Consider the following 26,090-nt stretch of genomic DNA (forward strand, 5'->3'; position numbering starts at 1 on the left):
CCAGAGAACACTTGACACGTGAAGTCCAGCCAGGGACCTTCTCCTGCAGAGCTTGTCAACGAGACAGAACCATTACTTACTTTCAGACCATCATTTAACGCCAAAAAAGAACCTTTTCCACCTGTCGTATGTTTCTACTACGTCACTGCAGATCGCGTGCTCGACACCCGGTTCACCTTTTGACCTTTTTTGGACGATATCATTTTTTTACAGGGGTGCCAATATGTCCCCTTTCATAAAATTGATATATGCACAGGTTTTAATCGGTCAATTCTACTTAAATATCCATATTCGAGTATGTGTAATGCTTTGGTATGATTAATCATGGACGAAAAATGATAAACTTAACTGTGACATCATTACCCATCTTTCTGGCATAGTCCATCACGTGACACCCCCAGACGCCGCCATTCCAGCACCACAAGGGCAAACATGGTAAGACGTGTGACACAGTCTGGGTGATTATGGTTGCGAAATCTTGCCATTTTCTCGGCCTATCCTTCACGGATCTCACAACTAATGATGTCGTCTTCTCTTTCAGACCACATACACGGACAAGGGCGCCAAGGTTAGTCCTAAATCGCAGCAAAAGTTCTTTATACAAGGTTTTCTTGCGTTCCCCGATCGATTTCGTGGCATTGGTAGACCAACGTATAACACGTTGAAGTTGGCTTCGAGTTTTATCTAAAACAGATTTACTCTTCTTTTTTCAGCCGGAGGCCGGCAAATTTGTCGCCTTCGATCACATAACCTTCTGGGTTGGAAATGCCATGCAGGTAAGTGTACTGGCTTTGTAAATTGCAGTGTTAATATTTTTCCGATAATAATCAGTTGTGTATGTGAAAATGGTACATTCCAAGATGGCGCGAGGCACGTACGCCCTTGTCGCTGATTGGCTGAGAAGGGAGGTGTGTCCAGGGTGTGTCATAATTCATCTGGGCTAATCCATTCAACTAAGGGATGAGAAGATCTTTTTTTCATTTCCGAAAGTGTGATTGAATGCTTGATCAATTGTATTTGAACATGGTATATCCCAAAATGGTACCACATAGGCTCTTGTCACTGATTGGCTGAGGATGGGGGCGTGTCCAAGGTGTGTCATAATTCATCATGGAGAATCCAGTCAATATGTTATATTGTTTAACAACCTCCAAAGTGGAAAAAGTGCAAAAGTCTCGTGTGAATAAGACCACATGTCTGTAACTTTCGCAGGTTTACGTTCCAAAGTGATTGGTCATTTCTTGTCCTGACGAAGGCAACAGTGGTCATTGGAAATTTGATCCTTGCATGTGTTCCCTTGTGTTGGAATAAAGTTCAGCATTGTACTGTGATTACTATACCAACACAAATGCGAACTTCCATGTTACAAAAGCTGTAACATGATTGACTGTGTGTTTATCTCAGGCAGCGTCCTGGTACTGTACGCGGATGGGTTTCACGCCGTACTGCTACAAGGGTCTGGAGACCGGCAGTCGGGAGGTGGTGTCTCATGCTGTGAAGCAGGGAGACGTAAGGACGCTAACTTCTCCATCTGTTCATGAAGCGCTCATTTTTTAATTTAACAGGATGAATTATGATCTCCAAGCAGCTGTGGTGTTAAAAAATGGTAATTTTTTTAATAGTCAGAAAGTATTTTTACGTGCAAATCTTATATAATCATGTGCATTTTGTACATTGCGTCACTTTGGAGCCCTGCTCAACAATCTTTCACCCCAATATCTGCTTGGAGATTAAGTGAAAATTAGTTTAACTTGAAGTCTCCCATCTCATGATTGGAAGATTTCAGTATCAGATTCAAAACAAATAAATGTTGTTATGAAGAGGAGGAGAACCATATCTTACATTTAGGTTAAGTATGTAGATTTGACGTCCCTTTGCTTTTCTGTCTTTAAGTTAATTGATGTTCAGTTGTTTTCTCTGTGTTTTCCTCTGTTTTCCTAACCCTTTTCATCGAAACAAATGCAGGGAAAAGTAAGAATTTTCCATTCTCTCAACCTGACTTTATCATTTACTAAAATTGACTACTCTGTCTTAGGTTTCCTATCTATCTTGTACTTGGGAAGGTTTTAGTATTCACAACAAAAAAGTTTACCATTTTGATTGATAAAATTTGATTCAAGCCCTTATATTTGATTATTTTTGTATTATATTTTGATTTGCATTTTGTTTTGATTTTGTATTATATTTTGGTTTGATTTGTAGTCCGTGACCCCGCCCTCACCCTCGACCTTGTTGAAAAGCGGTCATATGTATGTACCGAACAAGCTTTCGAGTTTAAATAAAGGCTTACTACTACTACTACTACATTATCTATATTGTCTAAAAGTATCTTTTTCACATGTCTCCCATACTTTTAACCTAATTTTTGATGTCTCTCCCACAGATTGTGTTTGTGTTCCAGTCTGCCTTAAACCCAGGAAATGAAGGTTTGACTACAGTATTTGTTGATTGCACTTGTTGTCTACCTTTAAATCCTCTATTGAAATATGTGTGGTAGCTACCTCAAAATTTACCATCCATCCATAGGTCTGACTAAATCAGTGTATGTCTTGTTTTTAATCAGAAATGGGGGATCACTTGGTCAAGCATGGTGATGGAGTAAAAGATGTCTCCTTCAGTGTAGAAGACCTGGAGGCCATTGTCAAGGTGAGATAACCACTAACAAACTATAAAAAAAGGAAAAAAGTCTGTTAGTTGAACCATGATTGTACATTATAATAAATGATGACAATATATTATGTTCCAAATATGTAGGCTAAGACAATAGTGATGCATAATTTTGCCATTTTTACACGTGTTGTTTTTATCCTTAGTCTGCCAAACAGCGCGGTGCGGAGGTGGTGAAGGATATCTGGGAGGAGTCGGATGATGGCGGCACTGTCAGATTTGCAACTGTCCAAACGGTAAGTGTGCTTAACACCTCACAATCATTCCTCTAACATGGCACAAATGCCATTGTATGAAAAGCCTGTAATGTGTGCTGTCTTTTCTAAAGAGGTTAAGGATATCAATATATATGTACACTGTATATCTTAAGGAAAAGCCAGTTTCCTCCATGTTGCCTATTACCATCATACTTTACTACATTTTAATTGACAATACTATGTGTTATGTTGACAGTATGGTGACACAACTCATACGTTTGTGGAGAGAGGAAGCTTCAGTGGACTGTTCCTGCCTGGATACCGGAAACCCCTGTACTCACAGGACACACTGCTGGACAAACTGTAAGAACATGGTTTCTTCTCCTCCTTTTTCAAGCATGTACATTGGTACAGTAGTTTTTGTCTGACAGTATATATGAAAACAACAAGAAATAGTTATGCCAAGGACATTATACTGTATAATGTCCTTGGTTATGCCTTCAAGTACCAGAGTTATCCACCAAGGATTGAGGTGTTAAAAAACTATTGCAGAGTGGAACTCGCTGCCGCCAAGTACAGTAGGGACATTATCATAGATAGCTTTAAACAGAGTTAGATGTTCAAGGGTTAGGTGTAACAAGTCGTTCGGTGTAATATACATAATGTAGTCAGCTGCTGCTGTGCCGTGAGCCTGCAAAGCTGGTGTGTTACACCGGAAGACGGTTATACTGGCTATACAGATACAGATGTAGGTTTTGAATTCTAGATTTTCTTTCCAATAGTGGTGAATAATTACTCTGTGTAACAAAAACCCACACTGTCTTCTACTGCTTGCTTTAGAGAATGTGGCAGCCAATCTATGAAAAGTTTGTCCATGTACAAGTATTACTAAAAAACCTCCTCTCCTTTTGTATTCATCCACAGGCCAGACATTGGACTGAAGTTTATTGACCATGTCGTGGGGAACCAACCTGATGAGGAGATGACATCAGTTGCAAACTGGTAAGTAAATAATTAATTTTTTTTTCATTTACCATCATTCTGTTCACAACAAAATGGCCTCAAGAATTCTGGAGAATGTCAGAAAGGTCTGGATACAAAACTGCAAGAAAAAGTATCAAGACACATGAAGTTTTTCTTCATTTAAAGCATTTACTGTATGTGTCTAAGGTCTTGCTCATTTTCCATGTCCTGAAATGTATTTGGCGTCCTCTGACACAGGTATGAGAAGACTCTACAATTCCATCGCTTCTGGTCCGTGGACGACAGTCAGATCCACACACAGTACAGTGCCCTCCGGTCCATCGTGGTCACTAACTTCGAGGAAACCATCAAAATGCCCATCAACGAACCCGCAACTGGCAAGAGGAAGAGTCAGATCCAGGTGAGTCCCCTTTTGTGAGAAACTGTACTATGGTTAGTCTTTGATATTCGCTTGTATTACGGTATACTGTTTAGAGGATTCACGTGAGCGACCTGTACCTAAACAATTTTACAGGTACAGTTGCAATGTAACAGCTCTATACATCTTTCTTGAACTTCTTTGGTATCTTCACAGGAATATGTGGACTACTATGGCGGAGCAGGAGTTCAGCATATTGCTCTGAACACAAGTGACATCATCACCACTGTAAGCAAATGCTTTACTCTCTACAGTAGAAATAAGTATTTCTATTTTTTTTCTGATGGAGTTGTAGTAGCCAGTGATTGTCACTTTGTCAGCCAATATCATTTTCTCCAACTTAGTCATTGATTCTACAATGGTAATTTTTATTGCAAAAAGAATGACATTTTTTTATTTCTGTTTTTGATGCTGGTAAGATACTAGTACTTTAATGCAATGTTGTCTCCTGTCTGTAGATCACTAACCTGCGTGAGCGAGGAATGAACTTCCTGATTGTGCCAAAGACGTACTACAAGAACCTCCGTGAGCGTCTCAAGACTGCCAAGATCAAAGTGGAAGAGTCGCTGGATGTCATCGAGGTTTGCAGAGGATTTTAGATGTTGAATTTCATGATGCAACGCTTAAGCATCTTCCATTTAACTGTGTGTAGATTGTTTGTGTTTGTTTCGTATAATTGTGGCCCTCCCTAAACACGGGACCTCTACTTAACGTCCTATCCAAGGGACGTCCCTAACAGAAGCTAGGTACTCATTTCCACCTGGGTGAAGTAAGGAAAATCGTGTAAAGTGCCTTTGCCAAGGACACAAGATCAGTGACATGAGTTAGGATTCGAACCCAGGACCAATTGGTCATGAGTCGAACATGCTACCGTTTACACCACATGGCCCCTACACGTTTTAAAGCCATACCCGGTATCAGTGAAGTAGACAGAAGCTGACTGCCATGGTGGTATCCCTATCTGCCAGAATTTGGTACAGAGATACTGATGATTGTTTGTTTTGTATTTCTGTTTAGAAACTGCACATCCTGATTGACTTTGACGACAACGGCTACCTGCTGCAGATCTTCACTAAGCCAGTAGAAGATCGTCCTACTCTGTTCCTGGAGGTCATCCAAAGGCACAACCACACGGTGGGTTACTGTAGGATGCAGGTCTTATTGTCTAGTTGTACAGGTATACGTACTTCCCATGTACACTGTAACATTGTTGTATAGGGCAACAGTTGGTCACAATTCTACCAGCAAGCACTATGCCAGTTTAAAGGCTTTTCAGTTCAGGTAGCTATATAAGATGTAAATAACAATATGGATGTCATTTGAGTTATATCTTGCTTTGTAAGATTTTAGGACAGTTATGACTGTCTTTTTGTCATGTACCGGTAGTACATATACATACATTTTGTACATGTATCATTTAATGCACCTTCCTTGATTCTGCAGGGATTCGGGGTGGGCAACTTCAAGTCGCTCTTCGAAGCCATTGAAGCCGACCAGGAAGCCAGAGGCAACCTGTGAGGACCCCGCCCCGTCCTTACCCACAATCCTCCCTCCACTGGGCCCCGCAACAAGCAACTAGAAGTATCAGACTAGACATATCTAGAACGTTGAAAACAACATGAAGAATCAGCCAATCAGCTTATAGTTGGCTTTGAAAACAACATGAAGAATCAGCCAATCAGCTTCTAGTTGGCTTTGAAAGTCATGAATAATCAGCCAATCAGCTTATAGTTGGCTGTGATTGAGAGTATGATTGGCACTGGTGTGTTTTAGTGATGTAGTGTACCTACCTTGCAGACTGTAAAGCCACACCCTATCAGGAATATATTGTGAAAATGTAGTTATCGGTACCTGCATGTAGGTATCCAATCGTGTGCGTTCTTACTAATTTGAACTGGAGGAGAGCAGGACAATAATGTGTGTGCTACTTTGATTGGTGAAAAAGATAATCATATAGAGATTTAGTAAGGTTGACACTGAGTGTGCTGATGATTTGAGATTGGTTTGAACTTATTGAAATTATTTCCTTTCAGTCCATATTGAGCTGCTAGTATGCTAACTGCTATGCTAACTAATATGATACATGTATTTAGACGTAAGACAGGAATTAGGCCTTTTCTTGTTTAAACTGTGATGTCTTGTACTGGCAATTGCATTTGACTCCGGTTACAAAATTAGCAATAAGACTTCAGTGGGTATTTAAAGTAAAATAACAATAGACCAGAGTGTATTGTGGTGAAATCTTGTAAAAAAGGTGTGCTTTCCTTTCATCTTTAACATGCACTTATCTTTGGTAGTATGCACACAACACTGTTGCAATGTACAAATGTATGTAGTGTGGTGCCTGTGAATTCCTGCACGATAAATACTAAAAGTTTGCTGTACATGCAGCACTATTGAAGAGACTATTAAACATTACACTTGTGTAGTTGTTACTGATATGGGAGCAGAAAGATCTTTACCACCAATAAAAGTTGCAAGTGTTGAAACTAAGCAGTTGTCTCTTGTTTGTCATACACAATTACCAGAAGCTATCGAATTTATAAAGGATCTTTCGTACTTGTGCCATCTTTATAATTGGTAAAATGTGACTGAGGCTGAAGCCTAAAGTAAAATGCAGCACATATGCAAAAAGAAACATACGTATGGGACAAGACTAATTATTTATGTGAGTAGTCTTTTTGTTTTCTAGGGAGGAACCAATGATTGAGTTCTGCTACCAATGATTTGATGACCTTGTTTAATAATAATAACTTTATTGCACAACAGTTGTACATGGTACAAAGTATGGCAAAACTTATCTATAAACTTAACTATGGACTAAACTAACTTTAATAGGAACAATGAGATGTTTAATTGTAAAAGTAGGTCTGTGATCGACTTGTTATGGTTTTCACAAGTAGAACTATATATACTCAACAATTTTTTCATTGTATGATGCCAAATCAAGGTTCCCTGAAGTTGGAAAGGAGAAGGAAGGATCAGGAAGAAAACCGCCTTAGCTGACAGTTTGCTAACTCGTAAATTGCAGGTCGTCATCTGCACGCGATGGGGCGCTTCTAATCAGCCACCAAAAGGGAGCCAACTCAATTGTGCATAGTCCCTTCCGTTCTAGGATCTTCTAGCAGTAACATAGATGGCCTTGACAAGGTCAGAAACGATATATATGCTCGGTTTCTGATCGGTTTGGCAGATCAAAAGTTTCCTCATAAGGCTCCGAACAGATTTAGATAATTTTGGAAATACATTACGTTTACCGTGAACATGAGCATTCAAATAGAAGAACAACCAAATGTTACAATTAAATAAAGACCGACAAATAAAAGAAAAACATGGGAAAATTAATGTTAACTATAGATAATACTAATTCCAATTGGAAAGGAAGCAGCTTGAGGCCACATTTGCCTTTGGCTATTATGATCTTATGATTACAAGCAGCTGATCCATTCACCACTTTCTGTAAGAATACGGAAGATAACCTCCTTGGTACAATCCCTTTTTAACCTCCTTTGGGACAACCAAGGTAATGACGTCACGAGGACAAAGGACATGTACATGTAATTTGAAACCACAAGTGAAAGTGACGCGTCGGCGCGTGCGCAGAGCACTCACCCATCATGGCGGCTTATTTGATGATGACTTCCGGGTCGGCTGCCTTTCCGCTGCTCATTTAGTGAAGAATAAACCGTAAGTTCTTCAATTGACTCTTGCAACTGCAATTGAGGTATCACTGCTACACTTAAGGAAAATTTGAGTTCTTAAGAGCTCTTTTGTGTGGAGTTAGGCAGAATAGAGCGTATTGACAGTTAACGGTGCGATACAGTATATTTACACAGAACTACATTTGTAGCAACGTACGTTGAATTGCGAAGATATCCGCAAGGGGGTTTTGAATTACGAGCAAATAAACTTGTGCGTTGCAGGGGTCTCGGATGACTTGTTATGTTGAACTTGTTGGGGAACCTGAGCAGCAGATTAGTTAAGAAGAAGGAGAATCACATGGGCAATGCTTCCACCATGGCTGCAGAAGGCATCCAGCTAGCCGAGGACGGGGTTCAAACCTGGGACAAACTCACCATGCTGTCTGGTAAGGTTCAAACCCTGGACTCTGAAGTCGACCAGAACACTGCAGTCCTGATGGGACACATCGAGAAGCTAAAGTCCTCCGACGAAGCCGTACAAAAGCAGGCGCTGAAGGACATATACGCTCTCGTCGAGAAAGCATGGCGTACCCCGGGGTACGGTCGGGACCTCGCGTATAGCCTCTGCGACACAATTCGTCTGTATGGGGTGTTGGATTACCTTCTTGAACATTGCATGTCTTCCTCCACAAACAAGGAATTGGCCTATGAATGCGCACATCTCTTAGAACAGATCCTGACGCCCAACAACCGAGACCGCGTGGTGAAGTCAGGGTTCGAGGCTGTGGTTAAGTTAGCGTGCAGTCAAGATGACACTGATCTCGTGCGAATTGGAACAGGCCTTCTGGAGAACATGTTTAAGCACTCCGCAGACACCTGTACCAAAGTGATACAACTGGGCGGGCTAAACGCGATCATTCGCAACTGTCGCGAGAACGACAAGTGGACGCTGCGACACTGTGCAGCGGCACTCGCCAACTGCGCGATGTACGGTGGCGTGACCAATCACGTGGCAATGGTGGACCACAAGGCTCCAGAGTGGTTATTTCCGCTTGCGTTTTCTGACGATGAGTTTGTACGATATTACGCGTGCTTGAGTATATGTGTCCTAGCAGCGAACAGAGAAGTAGAGAGGGCCGTCACCGACTCAGACACGTTAAGTCTAGTTGAACCGTTCGTGACATCACACGACCCGGAGGAGTTTGCTCGCAGCGACTGGACACACGCCCAAGGGCGGTCGGACGACTGGCTGGAGCGACTCATCCCACTCTTACAGAGCAGCCAGGAAGAGGCGCAATGTCTCGCCACATTCCACTTCGCTATGGAAGCAGGGATCAAGAAAGCCCAAGAAAGAATTAAGGTATATACATGTTATGTAGCATACATGCACACAGGCACGCGCACATATGCACGCACGCACATGCACATGCTTGCACACACGCATGTCTACACACATGCACACACACACACAGATATATACAGTGGCAACTTTCTTTTTCAAATTACATTTTCTTAAAAGACTTAACATGTCATTCAAAAGGTGCAGTGGCTCATATGTTGGTATTTAGCCAGGTAAGAAATGATATAAATGTGGACCTACAACATTTCACAATATTACATGGCTGTTTTTAAAAAGTGTTTTGCAGCACAGTGAGACTTATAGGTCACACATACACAATACATTTATTTCTATGGGATTATTAAATATTAACCACACATGTACCTGGCCAGGTTACGGGGTCATAGTTAGCAGGGTTGTAAAAATTCCATTAAAACTAATAATTGTACTATCTATAGTAAGGGGTAACTGTTTTAGATTTTGTAAATAGAATTGTATGTTTATCTTTATTTTTGCATTATAAAACTAATATTATTATTAAAAGGATTTCTAAATCTTTTTGCACCTGTATATAGATTGTGTTGAGTAAAATTGAAGTCATTTCATGAAAATCTAAAATATCTACAAAATTTCCTGGAATTTTTATGAATATCAAAAGTTGTCCCTAAACTGTCAAACCTGATGATTTATGATAAAGATGTGAATATTTCAACTGGTGCAAAGAATGATGTAACTACCACACATTAATTATTAATAATACGTTACAGTGTTAGCGACAGCTGTTTTTTTACTGACATATTCATTACCAGTGGATGTATAGAGTCAAGATTAACAGATTGAGGTAGAATCAAAGTGTAATTTACAAAACGATGTCCTCTAAAACTTTTATGGGGTTGTACATGCCTCCAAATTTCACCGCAATCCTTTGCCAATCGAGCAGCTTCCGACAAAATGGCTGACTGACGGAATGCATTACTCTGCATTTTCTGTCTGCTCAAACGTGAGGCATGAAAATTTAATGCGGAGAATGTCCCCGGATGATGACCGATTTGCACATTTCTCGTCGGCGGAGACGGTTCAATCTAAACCGTTGATTGCCATCACTATGGCAACCATTGACGTACATGTGGTAGGAGTATTTGATTGCTCCATGCCTCATTTACTAGGCCGGTATTCCTTTGTATTGATTTCTTGACTACGTGACTAACTACGTTGTGACCTGATCTCTCGTAAATCTGGTTCTGTACTAGAATGTCTTGAATTTGAAATCTGTTTTTGGAGAGGAAAAGCATCCAGAACTAGGAGTTACAATTCATTTTTTCTTCAACCTGAATGTAATTCTTTATTCATTTTAGCACAGATAACATTCAATTGACTTGTACTAGTCTGTAAACAGTTGGTATGAATAGACTTCAACATAACTAGTAATAGTGCTCTTCATAGTATTATTGTAACTCAGCGACTTATAATTTAGTCTAGGAGGTCATCAATGGCAAAAGAATTTAATTCAATTCCACAAATGAGGAAAGGCAAGTCGGAAAGTGTAATTAGTAAGAAAAGAGAATAGTACACAACATGTAATCATAATTTCCCTGTCCAACCTTCTTTGTGTAGTTAGGCATAGCGGGAGGTTAATTAAATCAGGTCCTGTGATTTAGTAGATTCCATTGTGTATTGGCCTAGAAATTGTTAGGATTTTTCATGTCAATGCTGTCATATTTTTTTACAAGAAAAAAGGTTTTGTTTCTGTTTATCCTAAGGTGTTAAAGCTTGTTTCAGTTGTAAATGAAAAATTGGTTTGTCCTTTTGTTATTACATTGTAAGTATTTAATAATTTGTTACCAGAAAAATGTGCCCATGATAAAATGCAAGTAAAGCGAAGGTGAACCACAAATGTATTGGTAGGTCATTGGATAATTGAGGTGTTCTGAGTGCCCCCTCCTGAAATCCATAAAATTGACTAGATGATTGCATGCTTAACCCATTATTCGCACAGTTGGTGCTGAAAACATGGCATTACCACCCGGCCCGATTATTCAATACCGGCGCATTGTCCAGCCAACCAGGACAGATCGCTTTCTGATTGAATTTTCATTGACCAGGAAAAGGCAACAAATTGATATCCCCCAATATTCTATGACACTTGCTGATGCAGTGGTACAGGCCCTGCATAACAATTAGGCTGTTATAATGTCCTAGGGAATACCATCGATAGGCTAGGAGACTGCAGCATGCTTGAATAATTCAGAAGTCGATATAGATGGGTGTTGTAGAGTTAGGCAAGTTGACTGCAGTGTCTGGTACATGCGAAATCAATGCACTCAACAAATGTAACAGTGATGAAATTGTCTGACAATATTATTACCTTGTAACAGGACTTTCAATGCAATCATTATGTGTAGGTATCCAGGTACAAAACAATTCTATAAATTGCATTACTGACTGTGCTGCGGTACAATCTGATAAAGATATTGTTGTGACAAATCAACTCAAATGAAATTTATCAGTGTATTGGCTGACATGTACATGTATGCCTTCATCAAACTTGTACAAAAATGTGTGATCTGTAACTAATAATAAATTTACTTGGACCTGAAATCTTTAAGATTAATGTATATCAAATCTTGCAATAAAAACTGTTATAATACATGTAGTTATGGGATCTATAAGTATAAAGTAATGTTTATTGTTTCTTTCAGGCTTTATGGCCCATAGTACACAGACACATATATAACAGGACCCAAACACATCTAAAAAGAGCATAAAAATATGTACAGGTAGATGTAAAAAAGACTACCAAGCTGTCCTGCCACAAGGAGGACCCCTTTAGTAAAGCAGCCTGTTTAAACTTAAAGATTTTCTAAATTGCTTGTAAAATTTTCAACTTACAACTTTGAGGGTAACACAGGAAAAACGTATTTCGAGCCCTGATTACATTTGTTTCAAACTTTCCCCGTTGTCAGGTGTTCTATGAGATAGGTGCGGTGCGCCCCCTGATCCGAGTGGCCAGCTCCTCCAGTAACCCCACGGCTATCAGGTTCGCTGTCCAGGCTCTGACCATCATAGGAGAGGAGATCCCATCCAAACTCAACCTCTCTGTACCTACCTGGTCTACAGACGACGTCCTGACTTGGCTCAAACAGATTGGCTTTGGTGGATTCAGGTATTTGTAGTTAGTGTAGTTATATGAGTTACAGTCACAGTTACTGTACAGAGCACGTCGGCAGAACATACTGCACCAGTGTGAAACCCACTGTATTGTGCATAGCACTTCGGCAGAACGTCTCATATAAGGTCGTATTTTTGTATATAAAGTTAAAATTCTCTCTGTGGTTTCCAAATTTTAAGTCGGAAAAGATGTCTTCTGCAACAGGCAAGATTCTGATGCAACGCTGACCAAAGATCCGATGAAAACTGTGAAAAGAACAGGTAATTATTTAGACCTTTTGGGGATTACCATAAGGCAAACAGATTTTTCAAACTTAAAAGGGAACAGTATGCAAAATGCTGTGGGAAATGAAACCTCTATATGATACCTAAGCCACCATGTTTTTTGCAGGGATGCCTTCAAGGACAGTCAGGTTGATGGAGACTTACTGCTGCTGCTGACAGATGATCAACTCCGTGACGATATCAGGATGTCCAACAGTCTTATCAGGAAAAGGTACAGAATTCTCATGTGTACAACTTCCATACTCTTTATCATAAGTGCTGTCAGAGTGCAAATATAAATCAGAGTAGTATGTAACTCAACGTGTAATTTTGGTTGAATGTGATAGATGGCGCTTCAGTACCATGTCACAACCAACCTCATACAGTTATACCAACTTAAATTCACAATTTGAAAGACAAGCCAATTTCTTTACCTTTGCTACATTTCATTTTCATTTACTGATATCTACTATGTAACTGTGTGTTACACTGTGTAACTCAATCTGTAATTTTGGTTGAACGTGATAGATGGCGTTTCAGACCATGGATACATGTCACAACCAACCTCATACAGTTATACCAAATTTGATTTACAATTTGAAGACAAGCCAATATTTTGACCTTTACTATGTTTCGTTTTCACTTACTGATATCTAGTATGTAACTGTGTTACCACTGTGTAACTCAATCTGTAATTTTGGTTGAAGGTGATAGATGGCATTTCAGTACCATGGATAGATGTCACAACCAACCTCATACAGTTATACCGACTTTGATTTACAATTTGAAGACTAGCCAATTTTGTGACCTGTGTTTCATTTTCATTTACTGGTACTCGTATCTATGGTTGATTAGCTTTTCAATTTGGTGAAGTGAAAACTGATGTTCAAATTTGCTTCTTTATTGTGAGGAAATCATCTGTGAGAAAAATATTTCACGTCTTGATGGGTGATTACAGTTTGCTGTTCAGATAAAATCTCAGGTTATTTAACTGGAAAATTGTAAGCATTTTACTGATTTGTTTCTACATTTGACTACACTGTTATAATGAAAAAAGACGTTTGCACCTAACAAAACAGTAACTGTACATTTACATGTAGACATGCTTTGCAATGTAAAAAAGAACCCTACGTATTCATAGAAAAGAGTAGGGGTGAACAGGTATGCTTGACAGAAAAACACAAGCTGTGTCACGGCTGCACTGCACTACTTAGCTCTAGCTATCAAAAATCAAAGCTGAATACGTTTCACCTAATTCTGAGGACAGATAATTTATCTGAGTGCATATCCAGCTGCATCAGGACAGTACAGCTGTTCCAAAAAGTCTTCTTGATCAAAGCGTTAAGTGATATTCTTGCTCCTTGAAGGGGGAACCTATTAACCTCTCTTAACATTCGTCCGCTAGGTTACATATATCCACCATGTCAGGGCTCGAAATTAAAGGTGGTCCAATGGCCACTGACCACTAAAATTTAGGCTAGGACAACTAAAACGACACATTGGGACATATTTCGGACAGTAGAAAAATAAGAAATGTCAGCCAAGACTCAGCTCTTCCTTTGTTTATCAGGCACACGTATCAGGCACACGTCCCGGCTATGGATCCAGAAAAGTCCCCCTGAATTTACTATATCTACACTGCAATTATTATACTGTGTCTGGGAGTGAACATAGCAAATTTTATAACGTTAACTTCAAGTTGAAGTCATACAATATTCCCAAAAAACAGGTTGGGACAGTTCATCCTCACTTTGGGACAATTGAAATTCATTTTTGGGATAGTGCTGGGACCATAGGAAGAAATTAATTTCGAGGCCTGACCATGTTGCAAAACAGCTTTTTTCCAATGATCAAAACGAATACATGCAAAATATTTAGAAGTGCACATTTAATTTAGAGTAAATGGGGGATGCTGAATTGGGGATCTCTTTAACTAGTACACAATTTTTCAGGGTGGTAGTTGTAACGTTATGTGGCCTGGTGGAATTATGTTAAAATACACTGTACGTTACATGAAAATAGACTGATCAAAATATTGCTGTTGCTACATTGTTACTGCTTATTAAAATTGATACCCCAGAGAAATTTAAAGGAAAATTTCAGTCACCATGTTTTATATCAGTAATTGTCCTCACAATCTGTTTCACTTCACAAAGCAAGTTTTAATCAAGACATTTTGGGGCTTCGCTGATGCCATGTCAGATCAGTTCCATGTATGTCAGGCAGTAACACAAAATATATTGGTGTGACATACCCCACAATCTCAAGCTGATTTTAATATACATGATTTGCAGATTGTTGATTCTTCCAGTGATTGCAAAAAGGCTGTGGTACAACTCACGGCCATGGTACAACTGGGCTAGCTGTGGTATAACTGGTTAATATAGTGCAATTGGTCATAGTGCAGTTGGACATGGTGCAACTAACTGCCCATGGTTGAATTGGCCATGGTGCAACTGGGTCATGGTGCAAATCTATCTGTGGTGCAACTGGGCCATGCTGGGCCTGTGGTACAAGAGGGTGATTCATCTTAATGACTTGGTTAATTATAATGCTTTTTAAGCTTGTTACCATTTATCTGCCAGGTTACATATTATATTACATTATATACATGTACCTGCCACCTTGAAAAAGTGTTTTTTTTTATAGATCTGTATTGCAACACCCCTCAGTGCACAGTTAATATTCAAATTAAAGATATACTTGCAAACCTAAGTTCCATCTATGAGTGGAAACTCAGCACAGCAGAAGCACTTCCTTCAGAGGGGGAACTACATCTGTTGTGCCTCCTTCCTTATTCCTTCTCAGAGGGTTCTTGGTGTCTGAAGGAAAAACTTCGAGACGAGTGTGATTCCTTCATACCAATTAAATCTCAAAGTCTCAATTAGAGACAGTCTGCTTCCAATGTGAAGCTTGTGCTTCCTGACTTAATCACTCCTATTAGTAGGATCTTGGGAGAAATGAAAGGCAGCAGGCATCCTGTCCTTATCCCTGGGCTAATTATGGGTGAAAAATCAATTATCCATGCACTGCCAAGGCATGGTACACTAAACTATACAATACTGTGTGTGAACTGTGCAATACACACTGAAGATTCCTGAATGAAACGTAATCCAATTTAAGGAGCGTTCTTTGATATTTCTTTGGGTACCATCCTGATTTATAATCAATACGTCCACTCCCACAGTCGCCATGATACAAGTACATGATTGGGAAAGTTCATCTGTGTTCAGCTTGGTAGTTAAGTTAAACTTTAGATCCATTTACAGAAAGAAGTTCTCTCACCTAGAACTTTTGACCAGTCACTCTGGTCTTCCTCAGTACTGAGCAGACTGATCCAGTAAGGCTTGTCAAGTGGCTTCTTTGAAGTGTGACATCAACACTGAGTCAAAGTCGCCAATTAAGCTGGTGTGTTATGCCGAAGGGCGGTTCTACTGGCTATACCGATATAGATACAGAAAGGTATCTGGTAGACAATGTCGGCTCCCGTTGCGGTTAAGTGAAGGATGATGGGCCCTGATGTATGATATATGATACGGAGTTTGGATCATGAAGAAGTGTGTTCCTGACTGTCAAGATTTCATCACGTTGCACAGCAGTGTAACTTAGAGCAGTAATGCGCAGTCTGTCTGACCTGGCTGAACTGCATGGAAGAACATTTTATAGCAGCCCTGAAGACTGTAGACCCAAATTACTTGTGTCAGTGGCTAAGGCTAGCAGACAAGGGATTGGCAGGTCAAGGGTCTGAAGACTTGCTAAAAGCTGGTTGTCCTTGGGAAAGGCACTTAACACGGCTTTTCTTACTCCACCCAGGTGTAATTGGGCACCTGACTTTGGTTGGAGAGGTAAAACTGTGCACATGGTGGAAGGAGAGGAATGCGCTGCGTATTCCAGCATGTTGGCAGAACGTTCTGCACCTGCCTGAAACCTGCAACGTATTGTGCATAGCACTTTTAATTGGCAGAATGTCATATATAAGGTCGTATTCATGCATATAAGGTAAACATTCCATCTGTACATGGAGTTTCCAAATGTTTTGTCAGAAAAAATATCATCTGCAACAGGCAAAATTCTGATGCAACTTTGACCAAAAATCCAACAAAAAACATGAAAAATAGGGGTTTGCGCAGGCGCAGGATGTTCTACTGATATGCTGGGTATTCCAATACCAGGCCCAAGACATGGTGGATTGAAAACCCACTGCCCCTACAACCTCAATTAGACTTTGGGATCTCTACCTTATCATTACATTAGACCCAAATTCCACAGAGAAAACAGTTGGTATGAGACTCAGGCTACGGACAGCCTATCAGTCCTGAGAGAACCTGACATGCAGCCAAATGTATCTAACTTTAGAAAATCCATCAAGGCCATTTCCTGTGGCACAGCTCTGGGGAATAACGCTGCTTTGGTCTAGAGCTATCAGACTGGGATCCGTCCTATTCAAGCTGTAATCTAGCTAATCTGACACCCGTCCCCATTCATACGTCCTTTATGTCATTCATGGGATCAGGTCTGGAATATTTCTCAAGCTGTAAACTGTGACAGGGATCAAACTACTGTCTGGGACCATGCTCTTATACAGAGGATTGTGTCATTCAGAGCCAGTCAGAGCTTCAGCTGTTTTACCCAACTATTCAGATTCAAATCACCCTCTATCACTAAAAGTTATACTTTTTAGCAGAGAATTTTAAGCGACCGGTACAAAATCAAAGTTCACCCAACAACATTTTGCAGAATGGTGAAAATTATGAGAAAATTTTGGACCCTCAAAAATTCTTTCATCACTTTTTTACTGCTGTCTACCACCAACCCCTGCATGCCGCGGAAAAATTTTGGTGAAACACAGTTAAAGGCGTCAGTCCGCTCCAAGATACAAACATCTAAAGCCACCAAAATGCCTGTCTGGCAGACACACAACTTCATGGGATTTAAGTCCTAAGCTTTGGTGACCCTGAGAGTAGTTGGAGAGGGCTGTCCCCCACTGATAGCCTGTATTTCCCACTAACTCGACAGTAAATTGTACCACCTCTGATAGCACAGGTGATAATGCAGCTCTTCACAGAGCTCAATTTTCACATGCATGCACAGACATAACAACTAAGGATTGCTCCTAGTCCTAGACCCAATTTTCCATCAAGATTGAGTCTACATTATAGCATCAAGTTGCTGATTGCCCTCTCCATGCTAGCTTTAACATACTGCTATGTTGTTGATAGATAGAGGATGTTTTGGACCTGTCATGTCTAGCATGTTGCTGAGATCAATTTAAGATGTTTTGGCCAAATTGCACAACGTCATGTATCTGTGTTATTTGATCCACCAGACTGAGTATTCCCCTTGGCATAGCATATCTGATTCAGTCACTTTAAGTTACAGGCACTGTAGGCAGCTGATTTATATGTAAGAATGAATAAATGTTACACACAGCTAGTCTTCCATATCTACCTCAAACAGTTGTTTAGCCATCTTAATATTCTTATGAAGAAGACCTTGATTGACATATTTGGTGACAGCACACACATTTGTATTATATGTAACCATTCAAAAGTATGAATTATTATTCTTACAACAAACAAAATCATATCTAATCTCGTATTCAATCGACGTCTTGACTGATACCTCTCAAAGAAATGCGTGTATGCATCCTTGACACAAATAGTCACTGAACAGAGATGGCAGTCAGTTTCTTTATGAATGGTGTACTGGACTTACTAAGTGCTTTTTGTGGAAGGTCAGTCCACTTAGCTTTTACTGACACAAATCATTCAGAAGATGTTAAATGTCTGTCCATTACTCCAAGAAATCTGCAAAGGAACATTTTATTATTCACATCACATATCGATTTTCGGTTTTTTCCAAAGTATCTCTCAGCAAGCTCAGGTTATGGTAATACCAATGTTAGTTTGTTTGAACATTACTCAGAAACTTTGGAAGATTCTTTATACAGCTTTTGGTAGCCTCCTGTGCAGGTCTCTGGGTGGGTGGGAGTTTTGATACTGCGTTTTTTTTGTAGAGTTTTTAATGACATTTTAACCAGTTGGAAGGCATTTCAGCACCAGGACAGTTCCAAACTGTTATTACCGATCAGCATGTAACAGACATGTATCAAAGCTAGTTATCTAAACGTAAATCAGGAAAACATGCGTATTTTGTACATAATATTAACATGGCGGATGGAAGCAATCTCTCGGCGGCTGGTTGTAGGATGGCCGGCAATTAAAAGAACGTGTAAAAAAACTCTACAAAATGCAGTATTAAAACTTCCACCCGCCGGAGGGCCTGCACAGGAGGCTAAGCTTTTGGGTTGTACACGGTAGTTTGGTATAGGATATGGCTACAATTAATAATGGATTACATTAAAGGACCTGTACTATAGCAGATATTTGATACTGTGCAGATGGTAGAAGGTACTGTTTGAAACTGCCACATCTAATATCCAAATCATTTCAGTATCAGGATTTTAACAATAATGTCTCCACTCTATTCGAGACGAACATTCTTTGTAACCTGTCACACCCCATGTTTGTATTATTATGTATGGGGGGAGGGGCTTGCCACAAGGTTTTCTTTGTATGTTTTTATGTATTATGTTATTATTATATTTCTTTAATAAACGAAAAAAATTTAATGTCTCCACTCTTCAGGTTTCTAAGAGAACTGGTGGAGCTGAAGACAAATGCAGACTACTCAAGTTGTGACTCGACCAAACTGCGACGCTGGCTGAGGAGGGTGGGGCCAGAATACATGCAGTACACCTACCACATGGTGCATTGTGGGATTGATCGAACCACCCTGGAGTGGCTGACTGAAGACCACCTCCTGGAGGATTGTGGGATAGCAAACGGTGTTCATCGCATGAAAATTCAAAATGCCATAAAAGGTATTGTTAATGTTTTATTACAAAACAACACAGTGGCATTTCAATGTCACTAAGTTGTAGCACTTTCTTTCGTGACAAGCCACTGTTTGTTCAAGTTCAAACCTTCATCTGTAATTGCTACATTTGCTGCTCGTCTCTGATCAAATGCTGAAAAATTAATGAATGTCTTTTGTTCACATTTCAAATGAAAGAAAGCTTTGCTGACATAAGGTCTACATTTTAACTGAAATAATGATTTTTATGCAATTTTTATGTTCCTGTCAAATATTTCAAGGTGACAGGAACATAAAAGTTGCATAAAAAATCATTAGTTAAGTTAGAATTATACCTTATGTCAGCAAAGCTTTCTTTCATTTCAATTTGTGAATGCAATGTATCTTGGCAGCCTATTATGTGAGCCATCCACTGTTCTAAGACCACATTATACAATAATATACATGTTTGTCTGGCTCAAAGCTTTTGATATGAGTTCTATTTGAAATCGAAATCTAAGACTCTTGAGTGTGCAGTTTTTGTCGAACACTATTAATTTTTATTGTTATATTTATAATGGAATGGCTCTAGTTGAATGCCCTAATTAAAACCCAATTTTCATTGTTAGAAAGACTTTGAGTTGACTTTAATTATTTTGATTATTATGCTCCAATTGATTATTATACTCAATTTGTTATTTTTTTTACCCCTAGCTGGATCTCGTAAGTTATAAGCTATTATCTTGATTGTTTATTTGATTTGTTAATTTTGATGATTTTTTTTGTAGTCTTTGATCTCTGTTTCAATGCAAATTGCTTTTTTTAATTCAATAATTTTGACGAATTTTCACACAATTATTTATTCAGACATGTCATATTTTAACTTTCAATTTAATATATATTTTCATCAATTGTCCATAGGTTTGTTCCCCCTGTCCTCTGAGACATCCAGCCCATCCAAGGAGAGTATTGCCCCCAAACTGGACGTTTTCATCAGTTACAGAAGAGCTACTGGTTCACAGTTAGCAAGGTAACTTGCACTGGAGTCTCTTTTGTCACTACATATTACATGTATCAGGGCTCTAGCTAGCACCCGTTTTTTCTTTGCAGCATCTGATGGAAAAATATAAACCCAATCTGTCAACCTTGACAGAATCAACAAAAATCTAGGGTAAAAATATAAAAACATCCAAAGGACCACTGACAACCATTTTAACCCCATGATTTCGATCATGATCCTGGGCTGATGAAAAAACATTTGGAGCTGGCTAGAGCCCTGACATGTATTAAGGGAGTAATAATTTAAAATCTAGAATAACCAGTGAAGGCTCATGCATTCCATTTGCTGCAAAAATGGCTACAATAATCACATGGTTCATGATTTCAACATGTCCTTTCCAATTTTGGTAAACTATGTACTAAGATCTTGTCAATGTGTAACGTTACTTAGATTTTTTTTATGTTCATATTTTGTCGCAATTCGTAGCTTGTTGAAGGTCCACCTTCAGCTTAGAGGGTTCAATGTCTTCATTGATGTTGAGAAGCTGGAGGCAGGAAAATTTGACAACAAACTTCTGGAAAACGTCAAGAAGGCCAAAAACTTCATCTTGGTCCTGACGCCTAATGCACTGGATAGATGCCTTACAGACACAGAGGGAAAGGACTGGGTGAGAAAGGTAAGATAAATGTTAACTTGTCAGTTTTAGGAGGTGTTACTGAAAGTTGGAAGCCCCTGTCATCTATGTTGATCTTTGCACTGAAATGTAAAGAGTGACATTTTTTGGTGTCAAGCATGATTTTTGCCTGGAAAACTTACCACTGCTAAGTGACTTTTTTGCCGATGGCTATTTGTACATGTATATGGTGGTTCATACGATGGTGTTTCAAGAAGAGTTAGTAAGGCAAGTGACTGGGTAAATTTGCATTGCACCCCAGCTATCGAGCAAGCATACAATTACAAGAAGCATCTCAAGCACTATATATCTAAGCTACGCTTTGAGATAGACGGAAGAAGTTGGCCGTCATGTTTACATGACATTGTACAAGTTTTATATATATATAATGGTTCATACATAACTTTTATGCCTAGTACAAAGTCTTCAATACATGTTACAGTTCAGAAAATGTACCTCTTAGGGCCTACATTACTAAGATATTTCCGAACAAACAGAGCAAAGAAGAAATTGGAATAAAGGGCATCCTGTTGTTTGTTCAGTTCCTTTATTCTTACAAAGAAGAGCAGTTTAGATCATGGTAGATTATTCCCACGGTAATTAGTAAAGACTGTTTTTGACAGATCTTGCTTTATCAGTACTATAAAAAGTCCCCCTTCCTGTGCAAAATGTCCCTAATATAATGTCTTCTCTTGTCCCATGCCCATGCTTGAGGGTTGGGGACTATATAGTACATGTCTGTATGGTACACATCTTTCAGTGTAATCCTTAGAAGTTCCACTTGAATGGATCTGGCTTTGTAATACATTACCTTAAGGGGTTTTGTGCCATTAAGAAACTAAGCTTTTGTTTGAAACTGCAAAAGGCTTTGAAAGTGATGAAACATTTTGGATTTGTTTATTTTGCTTGATCTCTCAGATAAATAACCTCACCCTATGGATTTCTCTTCTTGAAGAGTAATGATCAAAGACGTTTTAAGACTTTATACAATCTGCTTCACTGGACTTGAAAGACACCTGTCAGGTTTTGTAGACTTGGTTTTAAAGCTAAATGTCAGAGGCCATTAGGGTGAGGTATGGACGTAATTGTTAACATCAAAGGCATCAAACATTATGAATGTAGCCCTTACATGTACATGTATATAATGGCCATGTGGACAAGCTTTGTTCCAAAAGCAAAACCCATTAGTCATGAAAGAATTGGGATTGTTCACCTTACAATGATGTAGCCATCATACTAATCAACTTGCAGGCAGATTGTGACTTTGAAAACTTTGTTGTTGGGTCCCTCAGCCTAAACTTGAATTTGGATGTAGTTATGTTAACCAAATTGCTTCGCTGTTGCTTAGCTTGAAGAGTTGCTGCATCAATATTCTGACAACTGAGAGACAGGTACTTTAATTCACTGATGCAGTGGCAAAAATCTTTCATGGCATAGCAGCTAGCAAGCCTTAAACTTGATCATTTGACATTTAGAGTTAGATTGAAGCCAGATGCTCACTGACATGACCAATATATGTATCCACAAATGTCTGTATGTGCAGTGATTTGATAACTTAAGCAGCAGTAGCCTTGGGCTATGCAAGATACATGACTGTATGGAACTTTTGGCAGGCAGTAAAATTATGATAACTGTATTAAAACATTTTTCCTCCAAATGATAGTAATACAAAATGTAGCTACTGTGTCAGAACTGTCATAACTGTCAACCAGAGCAATACAAATTATCATATTTTGTGGGTTTTTTTTCTGGCTGATTACTGCTAATCTAACTGTTAAATCACCATGAAGCATGACAAAATATGATACAAATGTTTGTAATTCTGAAGGATGTGCTGCACTTAATGTGAAAATTACAGTCAATTAGCAATCAGCTGCGGCATCAGGGCTACATGTATATGTTGAATTGATTGTAACAAATGTGCTGAACAACATCCATGTTTCAGCTTCTGTGACTGTAATCCTAAGAGATGCTTTCCGTATACAAATTTGGTGCCATATGGCAACAGTTTACGTCTTTATTTTAGAAAAAGGAGAACAAAAGTCATATTTTAAGGATGTTCACAGTTCCATGAAACAATACAGTGCTGTATGTACATGTACAATCAATTATTGTCAGGTATTTTCCTAGATTATGGTATTGGAGATACATATATCTCTGGCATACCTGGCAACATCTTGCTGTACATGTACATGTAGATGTTATAAAAAAATGATTCCATCCTGCAGAACTGAGAGAAAACTATGATTTCTAGATGTACCTTGTACTATAATTATTATACATGTAAGACTTGTATGTTTCATACAGGAGATTGTTGCAGCCATTGAAAGCAGCTGCAATATCGTTCCTGTCATGTCTTCCTTCTACTGGCCCAAACCAGAAGATCTCCCAGAGGACATGAGGGCAGTGTGCTACTTCAATGGCATCAAGTAAGTACATGTACCATCATTGTTCAGGACAACATGTACATAATTTATTTTTTTACTGTGGCAAGCAATGTTTTTGCGTCAACATTAGTGTTTTAAAATGTATGACTGATTTAGACAATCATCTAATGATAATCATAACATAAATAGCATGTAAAAGAATAATGGAAAGGAAGCAGGAAGATGACAAGGTACATATTATCACCAAGACTTAGTACTTTTTTTGTATAAAAACATAGTATGATACCACTCGTGTGTTCCTTCAGGAATATTTTGACTCATGAATTAACCAGAGCCTATCCACATCTTCAAGGCGATCAGACTGAGTGTGGCTGTAGCAAAAGAAAAGTTATTATACGGTCATGTATACGTACAGGCCATCATGATGAATTCATTCTGTAGGTAGCATACATGCCCATGTACAGTATCAACTTACCTTAGTGTTAGGATAAAGTTCTGCTATCATGAAATGGTTTTCTTCTTTTTAAATGTCTTTTTAAAATTGACGTATTGAAATCTTGATGCAGACTCTAACCAGACCATGCAACACTCATTGCATAAGTTTTCATGTGCCATCTTCAAATTCAAATTTTGTTTTCTTCGTTCTCACTTACTCCTAGCTTATTGCACTGCCAAAGGTGTCTCCCTTATCAACTGCTTAATGCATTTTTTTCTTCCATCAACCGTATCCTCTCTGGTGGCTGAGGCTCATATTGCCTTTCTATATTCAGTATTAGAGGGGCTTATGTCATGCTGTTTTCATTGCAAAGGCTTGACAGTTGTCGTGTCCTTCCATATGTTACATAATCCAATGTGCATGAAGTAAAAGCTGATGTGTTGTACTGAAGTACAGTTATCTGGCTATACAGATACAGAATATGATTTCTCAAAAGATGTATTCTTTTTAAGGGATAAAGGGTTACTATATTGTAATCTTATACAAAATGATTTTTGTATGATGAAGATGAATGAGACAGCAGATGACGAGTAAAAACATTTTATCTTCCAGCAGATCCTCTGTGACAGTTCAGATTAATGATGATTAACCAATCTTTGTAACCTGATCTTTTGAGTGCCCAAAAAAGAAGGATCGCCACAGAACATCAAGCTTATTATTTTGCTCTTGAACCTGCTCCCTGCAGACTGATACTTTAACCAAGAAGAGAATTGGTCGCCAAATGACTTACCTCATTCTGCTAATGATGAAAAGTTCTTTTGATTCAACAACTTTCCACAACTTTTATCACACGAAAACTTTAATTTTTGATTTTGTATGCTTATTGCTCACTCACAATCACTCTATCTGGTTTATCGTCGTTGTTCCCCATCTTCCAAGGGTTAGATGTGCTTGCACTGCAATACTAAGGCTTGATGGCACTGCCTGCCATTTGCCTCTGTCCTGTGGTTTGACGTTATTTTTTATCTTTATTTTATTTTATGAAGATTTACCACATTTGTGGAAGGATTGACATAACAGGTGACTATCACCTCTTCAAGATGTCAAACCTGAGACCAGACTGTAAGGTTTGAACCACTCTCACCAGGAAGGTCACCTACTCTTTTCGATAAGTGTGATGGGTTCTTTAACGTGCGTGGGGTGTGGCTCTCCCAAACACGTTATGTAGTTATGCAGATTCAAGTGGTGGAAGTCCTCCCATACATTGTCAAACCTTTTCTTCTTTGGTCGAGGGATTGGGCCTTCCACATCCAGTGTGAGGATCTTCTTAGGCCATTTGTCACTGTCCATTCTTTGGAGGTGGCCAATAGTATTATCTTAGTCAGTTAGATCTCACTATGTCCTGTATGTTGTATGTTATGGACTCCAAGCCTAGTTCGTCATAATGTCTCGATAATATGAGCTAAACATATAGATCGCATTGATTGAATGCCTTGTTAGATGCATTTCAGTGTCTATTTTTGCAGTGAAGTTTGATTTCAGTTCTCAGAAAATGATTGGCGTTTCTCCTGAATGTCAATGGAGTTCCATTCCTGCAGACTTGAAGTTGTTGTGTAATTGGAAGTTTTCTTGATAAGTTCCAAACGCTGGTTTAGTTTAACATTGTCTGGAAGCAATTTGAATCCAGGACAGAATCAGATCAAAAACTAGACAAGCCACCTTTTCTCATGAGATTTTTACATGCATTTCACTGTACTAAATAAGGTCGAATATTGAAGATCCTCAGCAGGGCTTATGAGATTTCATTTTATAACAAGTCCCTAATGTGTTGCTGTGACAGGAACAGACAGGCAATTGAGACTTACTTTGACCAATTGCAGTGTTGATGACGTCAATGTGACATCACGCCAATGGGCAAAAATCATATTCTTGCAATTACTAACTTCCAGGAAAAAAACATTAGAAAAGAACATTCCATACTCAACTACAAGGTGATTTTAGAACACCCCAAAAGTCCTCAGAGACCCCTGGAAAGTACCTTATCTGCCAGGGTATTTTTGA

The 26,090-nt window shown here is 39.0% G+C and overlaps 2 protein-coding genes across 4 annotated transcripts in view; both read left to right on the forward strand.

Moving 5' to 3' along the window:
• The first annotated feature begins 364 nt into the window (after nt 1-364).
• Nucleotides 365-5,951, forward strand: LOC109467640 (4-hydroxyphenylpyruvate dioxygenase-like). Of its 2 annotated transcripts, XM_019765680.1 has the most exons (15): nt 365-435; nt 542-568; nt 714-776; nt 1,405-1,509; nt 1,966-1,971; nt 2,384-2,426; nt 2,564-2,646; nt 2,814-2,903; nt 3,121-3,227; nt 3,789-3,866; nt 4,086-4,248; nt 4,423-4,494; nt 4,725-4,847; nt 5,284-5,400; nt 5,710-5,951. In XM_019765680.1, exons 1-15 carry the CDS (start codon nt 433-435, stop codon nt 5,782-5,784), a joined length of 1,155 nt encoding a protein of 384 aa, XP_019621239.1. In that variant the 5' UTR covers nt 365-432; the 3' UTR covers nt 5,785-5,951. The 2 variants fall into 2 exon arrangements, with proteins under 2 accessions (XP_019621239.1, XP_019621247.1); XM_019765688.1 differs by lacking the exon at nt 1,966-1,971.
• Nucleotides 5,952-7,840: 1,889 nt separating this feature from the next.
• LOC109467254 (sterile alpha and TIR motif-containing protein 1-like) overlaps nt 7,841-26,090 on the forward strand; it is a 38,858-nt gene continuing 20,608 nt past the window's right edge. Inside the window, exons 1-9 of one of the 2 annotated variants that reach the window (XM_019765195.1) lie at nt 7,841-7,953; nt 8,190-9,267; nt 12,210-12,409; nt 12,806-12,910; nt 19,326-19,561; nt 20,248-20,256; nt 20,455-20,563; nt 21,020-21,209; nt 23,514-23,635. In XM_019765195.1, the coding sequence (XP_019620754.1) occupies nt 8,209-9,267; nt 12,210-12,409; nt 12,806-12,910; nt 19,326-19,561; nt 20,248-20,256; nt 20,455-20,563; nt 21,020-21,209; nt 23,514-23,635 (2,030 nt within the window). In that variant the 5' untranslated portion in view covers nt 7,841-7,953; nt 8,190-8,208. The remainder of the gene's footprint in view (nt 7,954-8,189; nt 9,268-12,209; nt 12,410-12,805; nt 12,911-19,325; nt 19,562-20,247; nt 20,257-20,454; nt 20,564-21,019; nt 21,210-23,513; nt 23,636-26,090) is intronic. The other variant, XM_019765205.1, reaches the window with a different exon arrangement.

The sequence above is a fragment of the Branchiostoma belcheri genome, unplaced genomic scaffold (genome assembly GCF_001625305.1).
Source record: "Branchiostoma belcheri isolate BF01 breed outbred unplaced genomic scaffold, Haploidv18h27 scaffold1, whole genome shotgun sequence".
Lineage (NCBI taxonomy): Eukaryota > Metazoa > Chordata > Leptocardii > Amphioxiformes > Branchiostomatidae > Branchiostoma > Branchiostoma belcheri.